Here is a 21,232-nt window from a genome sequence, read left to right as displayed (position 1 = left end):
AGTACCCATGCTAAGGTCTATTCAACGCTGGTCTGACCAGTCAGAATCCATGCGTCAAGATTGTTTTGATCACGCGGACTGGGATATGTTCCGGGTTGCCTCTGAGAATAACATTGACATACACTACCGTTCAAAAGTTTGGGGTCACTTAGAAATGTCTTTGTTTTATAAAGAAAATCATTTTTTTGTCCATTAAAATAACATCAAATTGATAAGAAATGCAGCGTAGACATTGTTAATGTTGTAAATGTCTATTGTAGCTGGAAACGGCAGATTTTTATGGAATATCTACATAGGCGTACAGAGGCCCAATATCAGCAGCCATCTCTCCTGTGTTCCAATGGCACGTTGTGTTAGCTAACCCAAGTTAATCATTTTAAAAGTCTAATTGATCATTAGTAAACGCTTTTGCAATTATGTTAGCACAACTGAAAACTGATGTCCTGATTAATGAAGCAATAAAACTGGCCTTCTTTAGACTAGTTGAGTATTTGGAGCATCAGCATTTGTGGGTTAGATTACAGGCTCAAAATGGCCAGAAAGGAATACCTTTCTTCTGAAACTCGTCAGTCTATTCTTGTTCTGAGAAATGAAGGCTATTCCATGCGAGAAATTGCCAAGAAACTGAAGATCTGGTACAACGCTGTGTACATCTCCCTTCACAGAACAGCGCAAACTGTCTCTAACCAGAATAGAAAGAGGAGTGGGAGGCCCCGGTGCACAACAGAGCAAGAGGACAAGTACATTAGAGTGTCTAGTTTGAGAAACAGACACCTCACAAGTCCTCAACTGGCAGCTTCATTAAGTAGTACCCGCAAAACACCAGTCTCAACGTCAACAGTGAAGATGCGACTCCGGGATGCTGGCCTTCTAGGTAGAGAAATGACCAAGAAACATGAGTAGTTAATTATGAAACACACACCACAGCCTTTCTTCTTCCCGGAGAGTTTTTTTATTGCTGTCTGTGCAATGTACTGAGAACCCAGCTGGCTGTATGGACAGGGACAGTATATCCGGGGAGAGCCATGATTCCGTGAATGTCTCTCTGGAAATAGATCCTCGCCCTGAGCTCGTCTACTTTATTGTCCAAGGACTGAACATTTGCGAGTAAATACTTAGATGTGGTGGGTGGTGTGCACGCCTCCTGAGTCAGACTAGAAGTCCACTCCAAATACCTCTTCTCCACCGGCTGCGTCTTGATGTGCCCATGAAAACAGCTTTCACCCATAACCTAAGGAGACACGAAATGTTACATAGATACACTGCATGTCTGAGATTTCTATACAAAGAACTGTCCGACAGTTAGATCCAGGATTCTTAAAAGGGTTCAAGTTCAATGTCTAATTTAACTGAGTAATACTTAATAGGCCTATATGATAACAACTTACACTGACATAAATGCAAGGACAGAAAAGGACTTGTGAATTTGATTAAATAGAGCTATTTTCCCCCTTATAACTTAATGTAATGACATTTAAAAAAATTGGTAGATTATTGTCAAGTAAGAAGTTGTCCAGCATAGGAAATCCTCACTGGTAACCTAGTTTATAGAAAGATCTTCATGCATAATTTGTATGGGGCTATGAGTTCTATTTTCCCTCAACCATACCAATGAACCAGACCCTCCAATGCAATATGCATCAAATACGAACCCCGTTCAAAATGTTTTTGATAAAATTACTTGGCTAATAGGGTTTTACAGTTTTAGATTAATAACAAAAAGAAAAGATGGTGCAACAGTGGATATTTTGTGTTATTCTTTTACGCTGATAACTTTTTTGTACATACTGTCTCCACCATCATTTCCTAAAATGGAAAACAGCTTCTGGACATCAGAACAGCAATCACTAACCTCGATTTGGACAAAATGCTCTGGATGTTCTGCTTACTCCAGCCAGGCCTTTATCCCCGCGGCTCGAGAGAGGAAGCGGCAGCTAAAGAGAGGCAGGCGAGCAGCCTGACAAAACTATGTTGGCGAGCAAATAGACCGTCATTCTATTGGCGAACGTGCAATCACTGCAGAACAAACTGGATGAGCTCCATTCGAGACTATCCTATCAATGGGACCTGAAAACTGTAATATCCTATGATTCTCAGAGTCGTAGCTGAACGAGGATATGGATATACATCTTGCTGTTTTTCTATGCATTGCCAAGACCGGACTGCAGACTTGGGTAAGATGAAAAGGAGGAAGGGCGTGTCTCTTTCTTAACAAGTAACAACGGCTTGTACGCAATCTCTAATGTTAAGGAAGTCTTGGGTGCAGACCATACTATTTATCGTTTATATTTTTTGTAGCTGTTTATATACCACCACAAACCAATGCGGGCACTAAGATCGCACTCAACGACTTGTATAGGGCCATAAGCAAATAAGAAAATATACATTGAGGCTTCTCGTGGCCGGTGATTTTAATGCAGGGAAACTGAAATCCGTTATACCTAATTTTTATCAGCATGTCACCTGTGCAACTATTGATGACAAAACTCTTAGTCAGCTTTACTCCACACATACAAGTCCATCCCTTGTCCCCCCCCTTTGGCAAGTCAGACCATAACTCTATCTTCCTGCTTACAAGCAAATACTCAAACAGGAAGTACCAGTGATGCACTCAATACGGAAGTGGTCTGATGAAGCGGTTGCTAAACTAAAGGACTGTTTCGGTAGCACAGATTGGAACGTGTTCGGGGATTCATCCAATAACCTTGGAGTTTACCACATCAGTCACCGGCTTCATTAATAAGTGCATCGACGACGTCGTCCCCACAGTGATTGTACGTACCAGTGGAGGCTGTTGAGGGGAGGACGGCTCATAATAATGGCTGGAATGGAGTCAATGGAATGGTATCAACCACATGGAAACCATGTGTTTGACACTCCATTCCAGACATTATTATGAGCGTCCTCCCCTGGTACGTACATACCCCAACCAGAAGCCATGGATTGCAGTCAACATCCGCACAGAGCTAAAGGCCACTTTCAAGGAGCGTGACTAATTCGGACGCTTATAAGATATCACGCTACGAACTCGGACGAGCCAACAGGCAAAGCATCAATACAGGACTAAGATCGGATCCCACTACGCTGGCTCTGATGCTCGTCAGATGTGGTATGGCTTACAAAAATCACAGATTACAAAGGGAATCCCAGCTGCTAGCTACCCAACAACACGAGCCTACCAGACGAGCTAAATACCTTCTATGCTCGCATCGAGGCAAGCAACACTGAACCATGCATGAGAGCACCAGCTCTTCCAGAGGACAGTGTGAACTTGTTCTCTGTAGCCGATGTGAGGAAGACCTTTAAACAGGTCAACATTCACAAGGCCAGACAGAATACCAGGATGCATACTTAGAGCATGCACTGACATCTTCACTGACATTTTCAACCTATCCCTGATCCGGTCTGTAATACCAACTTGTTTCAAGCAGACCACCATAGTACCTGTGCCCAAGAACACCAAGGTAACCTGCCTAAACGCCTATCGCCCCATAGGACTCACATCCATAGCCATGAAATGCTTTGAAAGAGAGACTGGAGGCTCTCACTGGCCTACCAGAACCCAGAATACAGGTAAGGCACCACATTTCAAGTCGGTTAAGACACAAAACAGTTTCCATGACAACAAAATGGTCTTGGACTACTAGCCACTAAACCACAACTTTAAAATGCAATAAGGTGTGGTTACAGAACCGACGAGCCAAATCCCATCACCAGGAAGGGTTGCCTTTGTCCATGAATCTCAACGGTGTTGCTGCCAACACCCCTGTGGCCCCGTTCACACAACCCTATAACCTAATGCCCCAAGAGATTCAGTCGGGGACTAATTCCGACCACCACTTCACACCCGGGTGGAAGAAACCCACGCGAAGGCAACACTACCCAGGAAAACGGGCAACTACATACACTCGACTATCGTTTGTGTTTACAATGCATCCGGGGGGGGGGGGGGAAATAGGAGCAAAGCTGAGCAAATGAGACTCGACGAGTTGAGCGTTGCGGTTCCGTGCAACAACACTCATCTGTATCACAAGGAAAATGGACATTACATCAAGTCTTTAAACAACATAAGCGTTAGCACAGGGCCAAAACATGTCCTGGTTGAATATGACAACTTTCCCTCAAATGAAACCATCGGTCCCGAGATGAGTGGTAATCCCTCTAATTCAATCACAGAACAACTTCGGCAGGTCCTCTCCAAAGCATGTCAAGTCCAGCATCCTCAAGTGAAGACCAGACACATTTGGCCACTCCTTTCCTATTTGTGCCAGGGAGGAGCAAGAGTTTTCTGATTGATATTCAGAGTGGGAAAATAGTGCCATGTCTGGCTTTTGAAATTTTATGGGAATTTTCTGTCACAGCAACAACAAAAAATGTGGTGGGTTCATAACTTCAAAATGAACTGATGTCAGTTTGTTATAAAGAAACACTTTTGTATATTTCCATAAATATTTTAATTGTCTTTCTTTGCAAACATGCAAAATATATACGACATTTAATGTACCAGTGCTGTGTAGTATTTGTTTTACCTATCCTTATCAAATTGTCACAAATGCATGTAATCAGTTTGCTTTGCTATATGTTTAATACAAAATGACAGCAAGGAATATGTACAATTGCCCTGGGGCATTCCCATATACAGATTTACAAAACCAATGGTGAAATGGAGAAATTCTGGTAACAAACTTTACCGACTCAGTTTTGTGTTTGAATTTCGGTTACGTCAGTGATGTAGGCCTGATGTGAGCTTTCAGCAACAGCAATGCCCTGTTTGAGACTGTCAAACCGCCTTTTACAAAAATCTCTTCTCAGTGCACACAAAATTACAAAAGCCATCTTTGAGTATGTTACAGAAATGTTGACAATAAATCCTAGTAATCATAAAGGTATTTTACATACATCTACAATAAAGAAAATGTACAAAACATTCTTTAGCCTCCCCTGTGCTTACTACCAGTTGAGTAAAGGAACACAAAACATTGACTCAAAGGGAAGCGCCAAATGGTAAATATTGTTATGTCACTCAAACATAAATAAATATGGATTATTATAGAAACTGCTTAACGTACTGTTTGGCCCATGAGACTATAGAATCATCTACAACAGGACATTTGACATTAAAATGTCAGTTTTCATTATAGTAAGCAAATAATTTCCAAAGACATCCACAATAAAAGTGGATGACAGACTGATAAACATCAGGATATTTCCCCACAACCTAAAAAATACATTGATCCAGATCATTTCAGTGGGGCCTTTTTTGGAGGGAAGTTAGGGGATCCACAAAGGACATCTTTTCTTTCAGTCATTCGAGATGGTGTGTGTGTATGTTCCACTTAGTTGGTGCTGACCAGTCTGCTCTCTGTGTGTGGTAATGATGCCGGCTTCAGACCGTGTTGGTGTTGTTGGCTGCAAAGGCATGGAGGTTTCCCAGCTGACTCAGGCCACTCTGGATGTGTGCTACGTGGATCTCTACGTTGTTCTGGAAGCAACTGCACAGACAAGACACACATTTTGACCATGTGAACATGCACCTGTCATCTTGGCCATATTTATAGACCTTTCCCTGAAGACTTCTATCACCGCCATCCATCTCCCTGCATAACTCTAAATAGGACAACACATTGGGGCAGAGAATGGGTGTGATATGTAGAGGCACTCACCTGAGGTTGGAGGGGTCTATTGAGCTCTTTATGTCATTCAGAGAGTCCGTCAGTGATTTAAATTCAAAGGAGTTCAGGTCTCCTCCCTCAGCCAGACACTGGAGCGCAAACAAATACATGATCAGGCAAACAAATAACTTGAGCAGGGCTGTGAGGCTGTGAGTGTATCTTACACTAACCTTGATCTGAAGCAACAAGGCGGTGAGGCCTGAGATGAGGCGTGTGAGGCTGGGGTTAGAAACACACTGCTGGTCGTCGCGGAGGGAGTTGCTCTGCTGCACTATCTCCTTGGCCTCTTCCTCACAGTGCTGACGCAGCTCTGTGGGCCGGTCCGCAGGCGCCATGCCCTGATCTGGGGCCAGCTGGAGAGGGCGCAGGGACATACATACTTAGATTCATGTTGTTGCAAAACTGTTCTGGGAGCAGCCGAAGAGAAAGAAGTTCATATAAGCTTTGGAAACAAAAACACATTTTATTTACATTATTATTAAGACGCCCTTTCGCTGATGACAAATCTAAAACGACTATTGCTGATGTTTTGCTAGTCTTCGGTATGTCTTCTCACTAAGTACCCTCACAAGAGGCAAGGCTACATGTTACACATCTAGCTGCAAAACGATCAAATATAGCCCACTTATTTGATGAGCCCGAAAGAAGTCGTCACCTCGCAGCAGAACTGCTGGACCTCGTGCAGCACCTTGTTCAGGTCCTTATTGAGCTGCTCCAGCTCCAGTACTGTGGTGGCATAACGCTTCTGGAACTCCAGGCCTATAGGCATTGAGTGTGACTTCTACAAAGACAAACAACACACACATCAATGTCAAGTGGTATACATTTACTTTTTGTCACTTATTTCCAATTTCTTTGACTGAATATACTGTCATGAAAATATTCTGTTATAATATTGTTATAGAATTATCTATGACCATACCAGTTTTTCAGCCTCTGAGTTCATATCTTTCAAGTGCTTGATGTGTTCCTTCTTGATCATAAGGATCTTGGAAAGCCTCGTCTAGGAGACAGAGGAGAGGGAGAGATTTTAGTGGGACATATTTACACTATGATACATGATCCTAGAGGCAAAGCCAAGACAGGAACACTCACCACTTGAACGAGGAACTTGACAGGGAATCCGCCGAGTGTGTCCCCTTCCGCTCCGGAGAGTTTTCTTTTCCATGGAGACTGGCCGATGAGGGGGTCATTGTCCTGTCACAGGACGCGTCAATTCCAAATAAACAAAACAATATTCAATTTAAGTGTCCGTCATAATCATCTTATAGCAATAGAAGTACATGAAGCGCTCACCGTAATCTCACATGATCACAAATAAAACTGGAAAGGCAACTATAATGTGCACTGAAGCCCTTGTTTCATGCTTACCATGAGGACGGGTGTGGTGGCAGAGGGGTACGTTTCCCTAGGTGGGGTCATGAAGTTCTGGAAGCGGGAGGGTCTCTGTTTCTGGGCAAAGGCTGAGATGGGCATGGTCTCATTAGGCTCGTTACTCTGGAGAGGGAAGAAACACAACAGATATTTTAAATAAACTCTAGCTGGTAATGCAATAAATCACCATGGTATTGGCAATATCTTGTACATGTTCCCTCCCTTGCTGCTGATTTTCTGAAAGCATATGAGCGTGATCGAGGAAGAAAAATGTATCGTCTTCTAGGTTGGTAATGCTTTCTTGGGGTTTGGAAAGAACTGCTCGTGATGGCCAAAGACTTATGTGTTCGTGTCTGTGATGTCTGATGAGGTTAGAATCCCAGTTCTAACATATCAATGCTGAATGAGTGTTATGAAGGCTAGGCAGGCATACCAACACTTCGTAGTCAGGCACAGTGTGTGTGCCCAGCCTATTCTGGTCAAAGGTCACACGGTAAGTGGCAGCGCCTGTATCCACAGCATCAATCTGCCCAGTGAACAGGCCGTCATGGACTCCCCTGAGACATGCTGGAATACACACAGACATTATCAATACTCAAAGCTGGCTGCACATACAAAAACGAGGAAATCTAATCTGGAGATATTTGCAGGTACTTTGGCTACAGGTTTGTGGATATTTTACCAGTGACTATGATAGCTACTTCTAGGGTAAGGGCTGCTGATATTTAACAAGTCACTTTGGTTGCCATGACAACAGTGTTGTACCAGTGACTTTGGTTCCTATGACGAGCGGCAGGGGAATGTCATCGGGGAGGTCTTTGCAGTGTGACACGTCGGCAAGCTTCCTCTGCTGCAGCAGACGCATCTTCTGCCTCTTCTGTCTCAGTGCAGTCCGCTCCTCCGAAAAGAATGCAGACGAACACCTAGAGGGGAACATTTAAGTTAATTTCATTATCTACACACAGTATTGCATAAATGGAATAGCTGCCGATACTGCATTCGTGGGAGCATGTGCATGGTTAGGCTCCGTATCCATGAGCTTGTGCTAATTCATGCATTGGTTGTTACGTCCTGTATCATCTGCACATAGTCGTTATGGCATGGTTGCTATTATTGCTATTGCCAATAGCACACGATGTTGTGGTGACAGATGCCAACACTATCTACCCCTTCAATAGCATCTGCTTGGAGCATCGCAGTACGATGGCACACATTTTTAGGATAGTGGTAAGCAAGTTTACGTGCATTATCACACATGCTTGTACATGGTGCGTACGCAAGGCATCTAATACCCTGATGCAGCTCACACTGCTACAGTCATTTTAGTGGAGCGTGACTCATATCTACCACCATTGTGCTGGCCCAAATGCTGCGGGCCGCTACACACACTGTTCAGCAGTCGAGCAGCGTAATATCTTGTGCTACTCGGATGGCGTAAGTCTGTCGTCGGCTAAACTTTTCTGGGTCTTTCCATCATTAAGAATATATTCACAGAAGTACATCTTCATTTGAAATAGTTACTACTGCCTAACCCAAACCATAAGCTTTCTTCCTCAGATTTCAAGTTATCACCGTGTACCTTAGTGGGGAAGCTGACGCTTTATAGCTGTGAGATTACCAATCAAGGCTTGCTATATTTTCAGCTGTGTTGGATGAGCAGTTGATACTATCATTACCTAGCATGCGGTTGGCTTGCTAAACACCCATATGGCGATTAGCTGTTAGCGATCAAGCAAAATCCAAATAACTTCACAGATCTTCATTGTAAAGGGTTTAAACACCGTTTCCCATGCTTGTTCAAGGAACCATAAACAACTAATGAACATGAACCTGTGGAACGGTCGTTGAGACACTAACAGCTTACAGATGGTAGGCAATTAAGGTCACAGTTATGAAAACTCGGGACACTAGAGAGGCCTTTCTACTGACTCTGAAAAACATCAAAATAAAGATGCCTAGAGTCCCTGCTCATCTGCGAGAACGTGCCTTAGGCATGCTGCAAGGAGGCATGAGGATTGTAGATGTGGCCGGGGCAATACATTGCAATGTCCGTACTGTGAGACGCGCAAGACAGCGCTACAGGGAGACAGGACGGACAGCTGATTGTCCTCGCAGTGGCAGACCACATGTAACAACAACCGCACAGGATTGGTACATCAGAACATCACACCTGCGGGACAGGTACAAGATGGCAACAACAACTGCCCGAGTTACACCAGGAACGCACAATCCCTCCATCAGTGCTCAGGCAGGCCTACAAGCCCTATTGCGGACAGTTGTAAGGCAGGTCCTCACCAGCAACGTCGCCGCCCATGGGCACAAACCCACCGCTCTTCACTGACGAGTCGCGGTTTTGTCTCACCAGGGGTGATGGTCGGATTTGCATTTATCGTCGAAGGAATGAGCGTTACACCGAGGCCTGTACTCTGGAGCGGGATTTGGAGGTGGAGGGTACGTCATGGGTCTGGGGCGGTGTGTCACAGCATCATCGGACTGAGCTTGTTGTCATTGCAGGCAATCTCGACACTGTGCGTTACAGGGAAGACATCATCCCACCTCACGTGGTACCCTTTCTGCAGGCTCATCCTGACATGACCCTCCAGCATGACAATGCCACCAAGCCATACTGCTCATTCTGTGCATGATTTCCTGCAAGACAGGAATGTCAGTGTTCTGCCATGGCCAGCGAAGAGCCCGGATCTCAATCCCATTGAGCACGTCTGGGACCTGTTGGATCGGAGGGTGAGGGCTAGAGGTCGACCGATTAATCGGAATGGCCGATTTCAAGTTTTCATAACAATCGGAAATCTGTATTTTTGGACACCGATTTGGCCGATTTGTTTTTTTTACACCTTTATTTAACTAGGCAAGTCAGTTAAGAACACATTCTTATTTTCAATGACGGCCTAGGAACGGTGGGTTAACTGCCTTGTTCAGGGGCAGAACGACAGATTTTTACCTTGTCAGCTCGGGGATTCAATCTTGCAACACAGTTAACTAGTCCAACGCTCTAACCACCTGATTACATTGCACTCCGAGGAGACTGCCTGTTACGCGAATGCAGTAAGAAGCCAAGGTAAGTTGCTAGCTAGCATTAAACTTATCTTATAAAAAACAATCAATCATAATCACTAGTTAACTACACATGGTTGATGATATTACTAGTTTATCTAGCGTGTCCTGCGTTGCATATAATGGATGCGGTGCGTATTCGCGAAAAAGGACTGTCGTTGCTCCAATGTGTACCTAACCATAAACATCAATGCATTTCTTAAAATCAATACACAGAAGTATATATTTTTTAAACCTGCATATTTAGCTAAAAGAAATCCAGGTTAGCAGGCAATATTAACCAGGTGAAATTGTGTCACTTCTCTTGCGTTCATTGCACGCAGTCAGTGTATATGCAACAGTTTGGGCCGCCTAATTTGCCAGAACTATACATAATTATGACATAACATTGAAGGTTGTGCAATGTAACAGGAATATTTAGACTTATGGATGCCACCCGTTAGATAAAATACGGAACGGTTCCGGATTTCACTGAAAGAATAAACGTCTTGTTTTCGAGATGATAGTTTCCGGATTCGACCATATTAATGACCTAAGGCTCGTATTTCTGTGTGTTATTATGTTATAATTAAGTCTATGATTTGATAGAGCAGTCTGAGCGGTGGTAGGCACCAGCAGGCTCGTAAGCATTCATTCAAACAGCACTTCCGTGCGTTTAGCCAGCAGCTCTTCGCTGTGCTTCAAGCATTGAGCCGTTTATGACTTCAAGCCTATCAACTCCCGAGATTAAGCTGGTGTAACCGATGTGAAATGGCTAGCTAGTTAGTGGGGTGCGCACTAATAGCGTTTCAAATGTCACTCGCTCTGAGACTTGGAGTGGTTGTTCCCCTTGCTCTGCATGGGTAACGCTGCTTCGAGGGTGGCTGTTGTCGATGTGTTCCTGGTTCGAGCCCAGGTAGGGGCGAGGACTTGGGACGGAAGCTATACTGTTACACTGGCAATACTAAAGTGCCTATAAGAACATCCAATAGTCAAAGGTATATGAAATACAAATCGTATAGAGAGAAATAGTCCTATAATTCCTATAACAACTACAACCCCAAACTTCTTACCTGGGAATATTGAAGACTCATGTTAAAAGGAACCACCAGCTTTCATATGTTCTCATGTTCTGAGCAAGGAACTTAAACGTTAGCTTTTTTACATGGCACATTGCCCTTTTACTTTCTTCTCCAACACTTTGTTTTTGCATTATTTAAACCAAATTGAACATGTTTCATTATTTATTTGAGGCTAAATTGATTTTATTGATGTATTATATTAAGTTAAAATAAGTGTTCATTCAGTATTGTTGTAATTGTCATTATTACAAATACATAAAAAAAATAATAATTAAAAAAATAATTTAAAAAAAGCAGATTATTCGGTATCGTTTTTTTTTTGTGGTAAGATTAAGCCATGATAGGAGCATTTGATTATTTCAGTCCGGAAAGGCTACTTTAGGACATATGTGACTCGTTTCAGTTAACTAGGCGTATGTCGCAGGTCACAACTTCACAGGAGATTCAATATAAACATACATTTTTTATCTAAATCCTTTTTTGGCAGAAATGCCTTTTGGAACATGTGAACTTTCATGTACCTTAATAACAAACTTGTATTCCATTGATAAATACGAATACAATTGTTAAATTACGACCCTAGTTGGTTAAGCCATGGAAAGACAGGATCATTCCCCACTAGCCATGATTGGCTGAGAGAATGTATGGGCTGGACATGTTTGGGAGATAAGTTCGGATTGGTCTGCCATGTAGCCGCTTCTGTCTATAAAGTGAGCTGTTCAGTATGTGTTGACAGTCCATTCTACCGCCCTGTTTTTTAACTATATAACGTTAGCCATTGAGAACCACAGAAGATTTGCATTTTTTTTCTCTCAATAACATCGATGCCCTGAATTTAGCAGGCACCATCGACAGATAAGTAGGAAAAAGTGATGGGCTACTTTCTGCACACGCCACGGTCAGTGTGAACCGGAGTGACTTGACACAAAGCTGACCAAACAATTTGTATCTACAATGGTTCCAGTCTGCCGTGAAGCATTCATCCATGTATACGGTAAGAGTAGCTATATTTTCCAGATATAGGTTTCTAAAACTGTTAGTTAGCAGGCAAACGTTAGCTTGCTGGCACACTAGCTAAAGTTACGTGTATGATCCGTGTAGTAATATTATTCGACTCAGAAATACATTTGCATGGCTAGTTATAGCCTAATGTTAGCTAGTTAACATTGAACCTAGTTGTTAGCTTTAGCTACCTGCAGATTCGTACTACAGCTATGACAATGTTTGTATTAATAGTAGTATGAGTTGTGGTTACGCCGGTTCATTGTTTAGCTAGCTAGCTACATGTTTAAAACAACAGACTCCACTTCGGCCGGATTATTACATGACCCATCAAGTTAGCCAGGTGTGTCTGGGGGTGATTATGGCCATCTATTGTATTTCATGAACATGTATACATGTCTAGACAATAGTTACCCATCCACTTAGCTAGATGTGGGTGGGGGTTATAGCATTTCCTTCACATGACCGATCAATTTAGACAAGCGAGTCGGGTAAGCGTCATCTAATAACAATCAAAAATATTTTTATCTTGACACTTTCTGTTTTTGAGATTGCTACTACGCAAGTACCATCACTGTACGGTTTACACCTTCTGTATCCTGTGCCTCTGACAAATATATACATATTTTTTTTTGATCTAGCGCGTGTTAACCACATGACCACACATATGAATCCTTAAAGAGATGGGTGGGACTAAGGATTAAGAGGGTGTGAACGATCCTGACTGGGTGTAGACAAAGAAGAGCTCTCTAGTAGGTGTAACAAAACATTCAAGGGCCATTTTCTCAAAAGTGGGGTTACAAGTTTATCAACTTTCAAAGCAGAATTACTTTCCCATTGTTCCTCAACTACAGTGTATGATATACCATTTTCTAGAGTCTCTACTTTTATCCAATGTAAAAAACACCATTTCAAATGTTGATACATAAGACCGAATCGAGGCAGTTGGTCACATACAGACCTATATAGAGAATCTGCTAACTCACACACGCACACCTCTGTAAAAGGACATGTCAATCAAAGCCACCAGCTTATGTAATACACACAAGCAAATATTTATCCTTTCCTTAAAAAGTATTTTAAAAACCTAGGCCTGCCTTAGGCTCTGAAAGTAGGCTACAAGATAATGAATTGACAAGTATGAAGGGGAGAGAGACAGCTATGCGATAATATGACATTGATAATCATTGAAGTGCCATAGCCAATAGGCTAGTGCTTCTACATCCCGTGCATTAGCTGCTCGAGCATCAAATTACAGAAAGAGGAGATGTAGACAGACTTTTGCTTATAATCATTAGTAAACACTCCCGCTATTAGGTAAAGTGTATCTACATGAAAATAAAATTCATAAAAATAATGAATGTAGGGCTATTTAAATGGTTTTGAAAGTTATTTTAGTTTAATGGTGGTCTTCATCCATTACCAACAGTTACATAGTTATTCAATTACAGTCACAGCACTAATCAAGCGATCATTGCTTATAATGGAAACGGCTTGCCTTAAGCGGGGGTACCTGGCAGTGCGTCATTAGAAATAAGACATACGTTGCACAGCTCATGGTTAATATTCAGAGTATACAGTTGTCGTGACGTTATCGTGATGACATGCTATTTATCGAATAAATAACTGTTTATAATTACGTGATTAAATTAATCATGTAACCATTAACTCAATAGCCTGGGGCACCACGGGAAAAGTTTGTTTAATGAGTTAACATTTCCCGAATTAACTCAAAGAATATCGATTTCAGAGCAGTCACCAATTCATTTCCTCAGTCTCATTCTGAACGTCGCATAATTTGTAAATCTGCACAAACCCGGGTCTCACTAATCATTCCATACCACACAAATTGAGTTGATTATTTATTTACTAACATGCTAAATGATAACCTAGACTGTTTGTGTATGTGTCTTGATTAGAACTTAATTCAAGGCAACAGGTCCCTAGCAGACCAGCACAATATGACACGTTACACAAGATGGAGATTTAAAGCAAGAGAGAAAAGCAACACTTGGATGCATTTGTAAACTATGCTTAGTGTGGCCCTAACACCTTTCCCCGAACTAACGCTCTTATGGGTCAGAATTGTAACGCATGTATTTACGTGTTGAAAGTGTCCGTTGGATATCTCTGATGGTCTGGTCTTCCGTCTTCAGGTGTAAGTCTCCGATTGTGACATCTTGTGAACTATGTCCTTTCTCTTCATTTTTTTTTTACAACTTTTTCTCCCCAATTTCGTGGTATCCAATTGGTAGTTACAGTCTTGTCTCATCGCTGCAACTCCCGTACGGACCCGGGAGAGGCGAAGGTCGAGAGCCGTGCGTCCTCCGAAACACAACCCAACCAAGCCGCACTGCTTCTTGACACAATGCCCACTTAACCCGGAAGCTAGCCACACCAATGTGTCGGAGGAAACACCGTACACCTGGCGACCGTGCACCCGACCAGCTACAGGAGTTGCAAGTGCGCGATGGGAGGACATCCCTGCCGGCCAAACCCTCCCCTAACCCGGAAGATGCTGGGCCAATTGTGCGCCGCCCCATGGGTCTCCCGGTCGTGGCCGGCAGCGACAGAGCCTGGAGATGAACCCAGAATCTCTAGTTGCACAGCTAGCCTTAGACCACTGCGCCACTCAGGAGAGCCATGTCCTTTCTCTTAGTTGTCTGTTTCCTTGCACTTGTTCTGTGAGAGTGAGCTTCTGAGGAGGCTAATCAGCCATGTCGACGCTCCCATCGTGGGTAGGAGGGCCGTGTAGACAACCGGTGACTTGAAAAGAATAACTGGGTGGTCCTGCTTGAATTCACCTTCCTAGATACAGTAATCAACCGTAGCATTGATTGTTAAGAGGTTCCTTTGTCTTCCTCAAACTCGTGTTGCATTTCACGGCTGCAGCGCATGGTCAACTTAGTCTGATATGTAAATTCTTAGCGCACATGTTTTATACCCTCGGGTCAAAAGAGGTGTTTCCGTCTTTATGACATGCTCTCTGGGTTCCCTGGGGTGTAGCTAGTTACAAGGCAAGGTATTAGAACTTACTATGATCTCGTTTAGACAACTAAAATCAGTTCTCTTTGATCTGGATATTTTCTACACAACAAAAATGATGTAAACATCATATACACATGATAACTCAAGTTACAATGTTTTCGTTATAACGTCTTCATTTAAGTTAATGACATCACAAAAATCGACATTCATTTTCATATTCCATCCATGATTGTTTTACCACCATTTTGGCTGAAATATAATGTCCAAAAGTCAATTTATTTGATGTTCTGGAGTTTTGGGCTGTAAACTCTTCCTAAGGCACACAGACATTCCAGTCTCTCACGTTACAGACCAGAAGGGAGTTGGCTGCTGCCTTAAAATGTACGATGGGCGTGAGGTCATAAACCCCCCGACCAATCCCTCTATACCTCACCCCCTGTACGGGAGGAAGAGATCTCTCTGTAGAACCATGATCCACTGTAACCTGATCCTCATAGGCCAGTCAGGACACAGCCTTGTAATGGTAGAATGACTTAGCTGGATCATTTGATAATATCTAAACAGTGCTTTCTGCCGTAGCTACACAGTAGTCTGGTTCTGCTGTTTTGGGGGATTGGTATAGCTTACCACACTCACTGCTTGTAGTTAATTGTATATATTGATGCTGAAGGAGCAGAGCCTATATTGCCAAGACCTGCATTATTCAATAAATGGTTAAACATGTTTCTATGTGGTGTTTCCTTTCTGAAATAAGATGTATCATTGGTGGCTAGGGATCAGTGTTTTCCACAAGTACATAACCAGCCAGGCCACCCCCGGGTTAAAATTTTTAGCAGAAGGAGCTCTATTTTGGTGGCCTCTGGTACATTCTAATGCCTTGATTCCATCTGAAATACACAGCTAAATGATTGAATACTTTATCAAGTTTACCTCCCAGATTGGATACATTAGTAGTGGTATTGTGTAGAAAGACATGACTTTACAATTTAAATGACAGAAAATGTATGAACTTAGTGTATTTTTTGTTGTTTTAGACATGGTCTAGGCCTATATGATCAGGACAATGTTCTATGTAAGAGAGCTTTGAAATAAAAATCTGATTTGGAGGGCCAGGCTTTGAAAAGAGAATATGCTGTAATAATAAACAATACCGTCTGGGTTTTCCCATCAGTCTCCTGATTGTCCCCCACTCCACACGGATCAACTTCCTGGTCTTCAGGTTAGGAAAGGACTCTTTCAGACACAGGCAGAAGTCATTGTCCCCTTCAAATAAAGGTCTGGAAGGAGAAAAAGTTGGCAGAGCTCAATGGAATAAAGAACTTAGAATAACTCACTGTGAAAGTATGTAATACAGCTTACCTGTCTATGTTAGAGTAAAACCACTCGTAGATGCACCATTTGTGTGCTTTAGGCAGTTTGAGGAGGTTTCTCAATCGCTGACGGATTCTCTGAGACACTTTCTTATCTGGCGTTGTCACAGCAGTAAACTTCTACAAGAAAACATACCAAACAAATTAACAAGAATTAAGTTAGAGACATCTAGGTTAATCAGATCCTGACAAGTTGATAAATTATAGGCAATGATTCACATTACTTCTTTATGGTTTAAAAAGATATGCAAATATACTAAAATGGTGTTGAGAAGGCAGACGTTTTGCGTGTCCAACCGATTGTGTTTTTTTGGTCGTTTATTTGCGTTGCTGTAACACATTTTTTAACTTATTTTGTACAGTTGAAGTCAGAAGTTTACATACACCTTAGCCAAATACATTTAAACTCAGTTTCACAACTCCTGACATTTAATCCTAGTAAAAATGTCCTGTCTTAGGTCAGTTAGGATCACCATTTTATTTTAAGAATGTGAAATGTCAGAATAATAGTAGAGAGAATGATTTATTTCATCTTTTACTTCTTTCATCACATTCCCAGTGGGTCAGAAGTTAACACACTCAATTAGTATTTGGTAGCATTGCATTTAAATAGTTTAACTTGGGTCAAACATTTTAGGTAGCCTTCCACAAGCTTCCCACAATAAGTTGGGTGAATTTTGGCCCATTCCTCCTGACAGAGCTAGTGTAACTGAGTCAGGTTTGTAGGCCTCCTTGCTCACACAAGCTTTTTCAGGTCTCCCCACAAATTTTCTATAGGATTGAGGTCAGGGCTTTGTGATGGCCAATCCAATACCTTGACTTTGTTGTCCATTTTGCCACAACTTTGGAAGTATGCTTGGGGTCATTGTCCATTTGGAAGACCCATTTGCAACCAAGCTCTAACTTCCTGACTGATGTCTTGAGATGTTGCTTCAATATATCCACATAATTTTCCTCCTCATGATGCTATCTATTTTGTTTAGTGCCTCATGATGCTGCCACCCCCGTGCTTCACGGTTGGGATGGTGTTCTTCGGTTTGCAAGCATCCCCCATTTTCCTCCAAACATAACGATAGTCATTATGGCCAAACAGTTCTATTTGTGTATCATCAGACCAGAGGACCTTTCTCCAAAAAGTACAATCTTTATCCCCATGTGCAGTTGCAAATCGTAGTCTGGCTTTTTTATGTCGGTTTTGGAGCAGTGGCTTCTTCCATGCTAAGCAGCCTTTCAGGTTATGTCAATATAGGACTCCTTTTACTGTGGATAAAGATACTTTTGTACCCGTTTCCCCTAGCATCTTCACAAGGTCCTTTGCTGTTGTGCTGGGATTGATTTGCACTTTTCGCACCAAGGTATGTTCATCTCTAGGAGACAGCACGCGTCTCCTTCCTGAGCGGTATGACGGCTGCGGGGTCCCATGGTGTTTATACTTGCGTACTATTGTTTGTACAGATTAACGTGGTACCTTCAGGAATTTGGAAATTGCTCCCAAGGATGAAGCAGACTTGTGGAGGTCTACAATTATTTCAGGTAATCAGGTCTTGGCTGATTTGTTTTGATTGTCCCATGATGTCAAGCAAAGAGGCACTGAGTTTGAACGTAGGCCTTGAAAAACATCCACAGGTACACCTCCAATTGACTCAAATGATGTCAATTAGCCTGTCAGAAGCTTCTAAAGCCATGACATCATTTTCTGGAATTTTCCAAGCTGTTTAAAGGCACAGTCAACTTAGTGTATGTAAACTTCTGACCCACTGGAATTGTGATACAGTGAATTATAAGTGAAATAATCTGCCTGTAAACAATTGTTGGAAAAATGACTTGTGTCATGCAAAGTACATGTCCTAACCGACTTGCCAAAACTATAGTTTGTTAACAAGAAATTTGTTGAGTGGTTGAAAAACCGAGTTTAAATGACTCCAACCTAAGTGTATGTAATCTTCCGACTTCAACTGTACATAATGTTGCCGCTACCGTCTCTTATGACCGAAAATAACTTCTGGACATCAGGATTGTGATTTCTGCCAGTCCGTGGTGAGTAACCTTTTTTCCCCTTTAACGAGCCCGACGTGAATGATATACTGCGTTCTCTGAACAGGCACAGATCCCCGTGATTTGCGTGAAGAGGAGGTGGAGAAATAGGGGCCAAATGGTTGGCTGCCTTCTGAGTAATCGTAGGCGATCGAAAAACCTTCCTTCCATTTTGATAGCAATCTTTGGAGAATAAAATCAATGACCTACGCACAAGATTAAAATACCAACAGGACATTAAAAACTATAATATCTTATGCTTCACGGATTCGTGGCTGAACGACGACATTATCAACATACAGCTGGCTAAAAAAGTGGTCAGATGAGGAAGATGCTAAGCTACAGGAATGTTTTGCTAGCACAGACTGGAATATGTGCCAAGATTCCTCCGATGGCATTGAGGAGTACACAACAGTCACTTGCTTCCTCAATAAGTGCATCGATGACGTCCTCCCCACAGTCACCGTACGTACATACTCCAACCAGAAGCCATGTATTACATGCAACATCCGCACTGAGCTAAAGGCTAGAGCTGCCGCGTTCAAGGAGCGGGACTCTAACCAGGAAGCTAATAAAAAATCTTGATATGCCCTCTGACGAACCATCGAACAGGCAAAGAATCAATACAGGACTAAGATCGAATCGTACTACACCGACTGACACTCGTTGGATGTGGCAGGGCTTGCAAATCATTAGACTACAAAGGGAAGCACAGCCGAGAGCTGCCCAGTGACACGAGCATACAAGATGAGTAAGGGTGTGTTCACACTCTTCGAAACAGATGTGAGTAAGACCTTCAAACAGGTCAACATTCACAAGGCCAGGCGGATTACCAGGACTAATACTGCGAGCAAGCGTTGACCAATTGGCAAGTGCCTTCACCGACATTTTTAACCTCTCCCTGTCTGAGTCTGTAATACCAACATGTTTACAGCATACCACCATAGTGCCTGTGCCCAAGAACACCAATGTAACCTGCCTAAATGACTACCAACCCGTAGCACTCACATCTGTAGCCATGAAGTGCTTTGAAAGGCTGATCATGGCTCACATTAACACCATTATTCCAGAAACCCACTCCAATTTGCATACCGACCCAACAGATCCACAGATGATGCAATCTCTATTGCACTCCACACTGCCCTTTCACACCTGGACAAAAGGAACACCTGTGTGAGAATGCTATTCATTGACTACAGCTCAGCGTTCAACACCATAGTGCCCTCAGAGCTCATCACTAAGCTAAGGATCATGGGACAAAACACCTCCCTCTGCAACTGAATCCTGGACTTCCTGATGAGCCGCTCCCAGGTGGTGAGGGTAGACAGCAACACATCCACCACGCTGCTCCTCAACACAGGGGCCCCTCAGGGATGCGTGCTCGGTTCTCCCTGTTCACTCACGACTGCACGGCCAGGCACGATTCCAACACCATCATTAAGTTTGCCATTGAAACAACAATGGTACCCCTGATCACCGACGACGACGAGACAGCCTATAGGGAGGGAACTCTACCTACATGTACATATTACCTCAAATAACCGGTACCCCCGTGTATATAGGTCTCGCTATTGTTATTTTACTGCTACTCTTTAATTAATTGTTACTTTTATTTCTTATTATACTTTTTTTTTTACTGCATTGTTGGTTAGGGGCTCGTAAGTAAGCATTTCACTGTAAGGTCTACACCTGTCGTATTCGGCGCATGTGACTAATTTGATTTGAAGAGAGATTGCATTGCCCAGCTGTGTGAGCTGGAGCCCTTACCTGGGGCACAGAAGTGACCCTTTGGCTCCTTCTAGGGGATCTGGATGGGAGGCGCTGCTCCTCCTCTTCCCTGAACAGTCTGCTTCTCTTGGAGCTCCGCGTCAGCTGGACACAGGGAGGGCAGGGTCAGCATATAGGTAATAATGTTTTAACATGTTTTTAAAATGTGCAGATAGTTTTTCTTATTAAACTTTCCTACCCCATCTAAGATGAAACTGGGGCACTGATTTGTTGAAAATACAAATGAAGTGTCAACATGGTAGAATTGATTGTGCAAATCAGACCAATGATGGTTATTTGAACAGAAAGACAAACTGCTCATGGGTAGTAAAAAAACTAAAAGTGATAGTTATAGTGATATTATTTGACGATTATATAGACAATATCACATTCTTGCGCTAGTTGGCTATTTTTCCTTCATAGCTTGTTCCCCATCTTTTTAAAAAAGGTAGCCAATTTGTTTTCAGCACTTTGAATTCCATGACTGATAAAAAAAAAAGTGTTTTCTCATGGCTATCTTGTCCCTCTGCAGCAGAGATATGGTGACCAATATGTTTGGAACATTGAATCGCAATAAAATCACAGCATCAAATTGCAATACATACAGTATACAGTTTATTACTATTTCCTACATTGTAGAATAACAGTGAAGACATCAAAACTATGAAATAACATATGGAATCATGAGGTAACTTAAAATTATAAATATATTTTAGATTCTTCATAGTAGCCACCCTTTGTCTTGACAGTTTCGCACATTTTTGGCATTCTCTCAACCAGCTTCACCTGGAATGCTTTTCCAACAGTCTTGAAGGAGTTCCCACATATGCTGAGCACTTGTTGGCTGCTTTTCCTTCACTCTGCAGTCCAACTCATCCCAAACCATCTCAAT

The 21,232-nt window shown here is 42.5% G+C and overlaps 1 protein-coding gene across 1 annotated transcript in view; it reads right to left on the bottom strand.

Annotated features, from left to right (window-relative positions):
- Positions 1-4,562: 4,562 nt before the first annotated feature.
- LOC120024304 (protein lin-9 homolog) overlaps positions 4,563-21,232 on the bottom strand; it is a 33,881-nt gene continuing 17,211 nt past the window's right edge. The window contains exons 3-14 of the mRNA XM_038968519.1: positions 20,341-20,445; positions 16,529-16,659; positions 16,321-16,446; positions 7,812-7,969; positions 7,480-7,613; positions 7,044-7,169; positions 6,768-6,869; positions 6,595-6,675; positions 6,328-6,453; positions 5,843-6,025; positions 5,664-5,761; positions 4,563-5,492 (exon numbers count right to left, since the gene is read on the bottom strand). Coding sequence (XP_038824447.1) covers positions 5,387-5,492; positions 5,664-5,761; positions 5,843-6,025; positions 6,328-6,453; positions 6,595-6,675; positions 6,768-6,869; positions 7,044-7,169; positions 7,480-7,613; positions 7,812-7,969; positions 16,321-16,446; positions 16,529-16,659; positions 20,341-20,445 — 1,476 coding nt within the window. The 3' untranslated portion in view covers positions 4,563-5,386. The remainder of the gene's footprint in view (positions 5,493-5,663; positions 5,762-5,842; positions 6,026-6,327; positions 6,454-6,594; positions 6,676-6,767; positions 6,870-7,043; positions 7,170-7,479; positions 7,614-7,811; positions 7,970-16,320; positions 16,447-16,528; positions 16,660-20,340; positions 20,446-21,232) is intronic.

Source organism: Salvelinus namaycush, chromosome 29, assembly GCF_016432855.1.
Source record: "Salvelinus namaycush isolate Seneca chromosome 29, SaNama_1.0, whole genome shotgun sequence".
NCBI lineage: Eukaryota > Metazoa > Chordata > Actinopteri > Salmoniformes > Salmonidae > Salvelinus > Salvelinus namaycush.
This window is presented reverse-complemented; position numbering and strand designations above follow the sequence as displayed.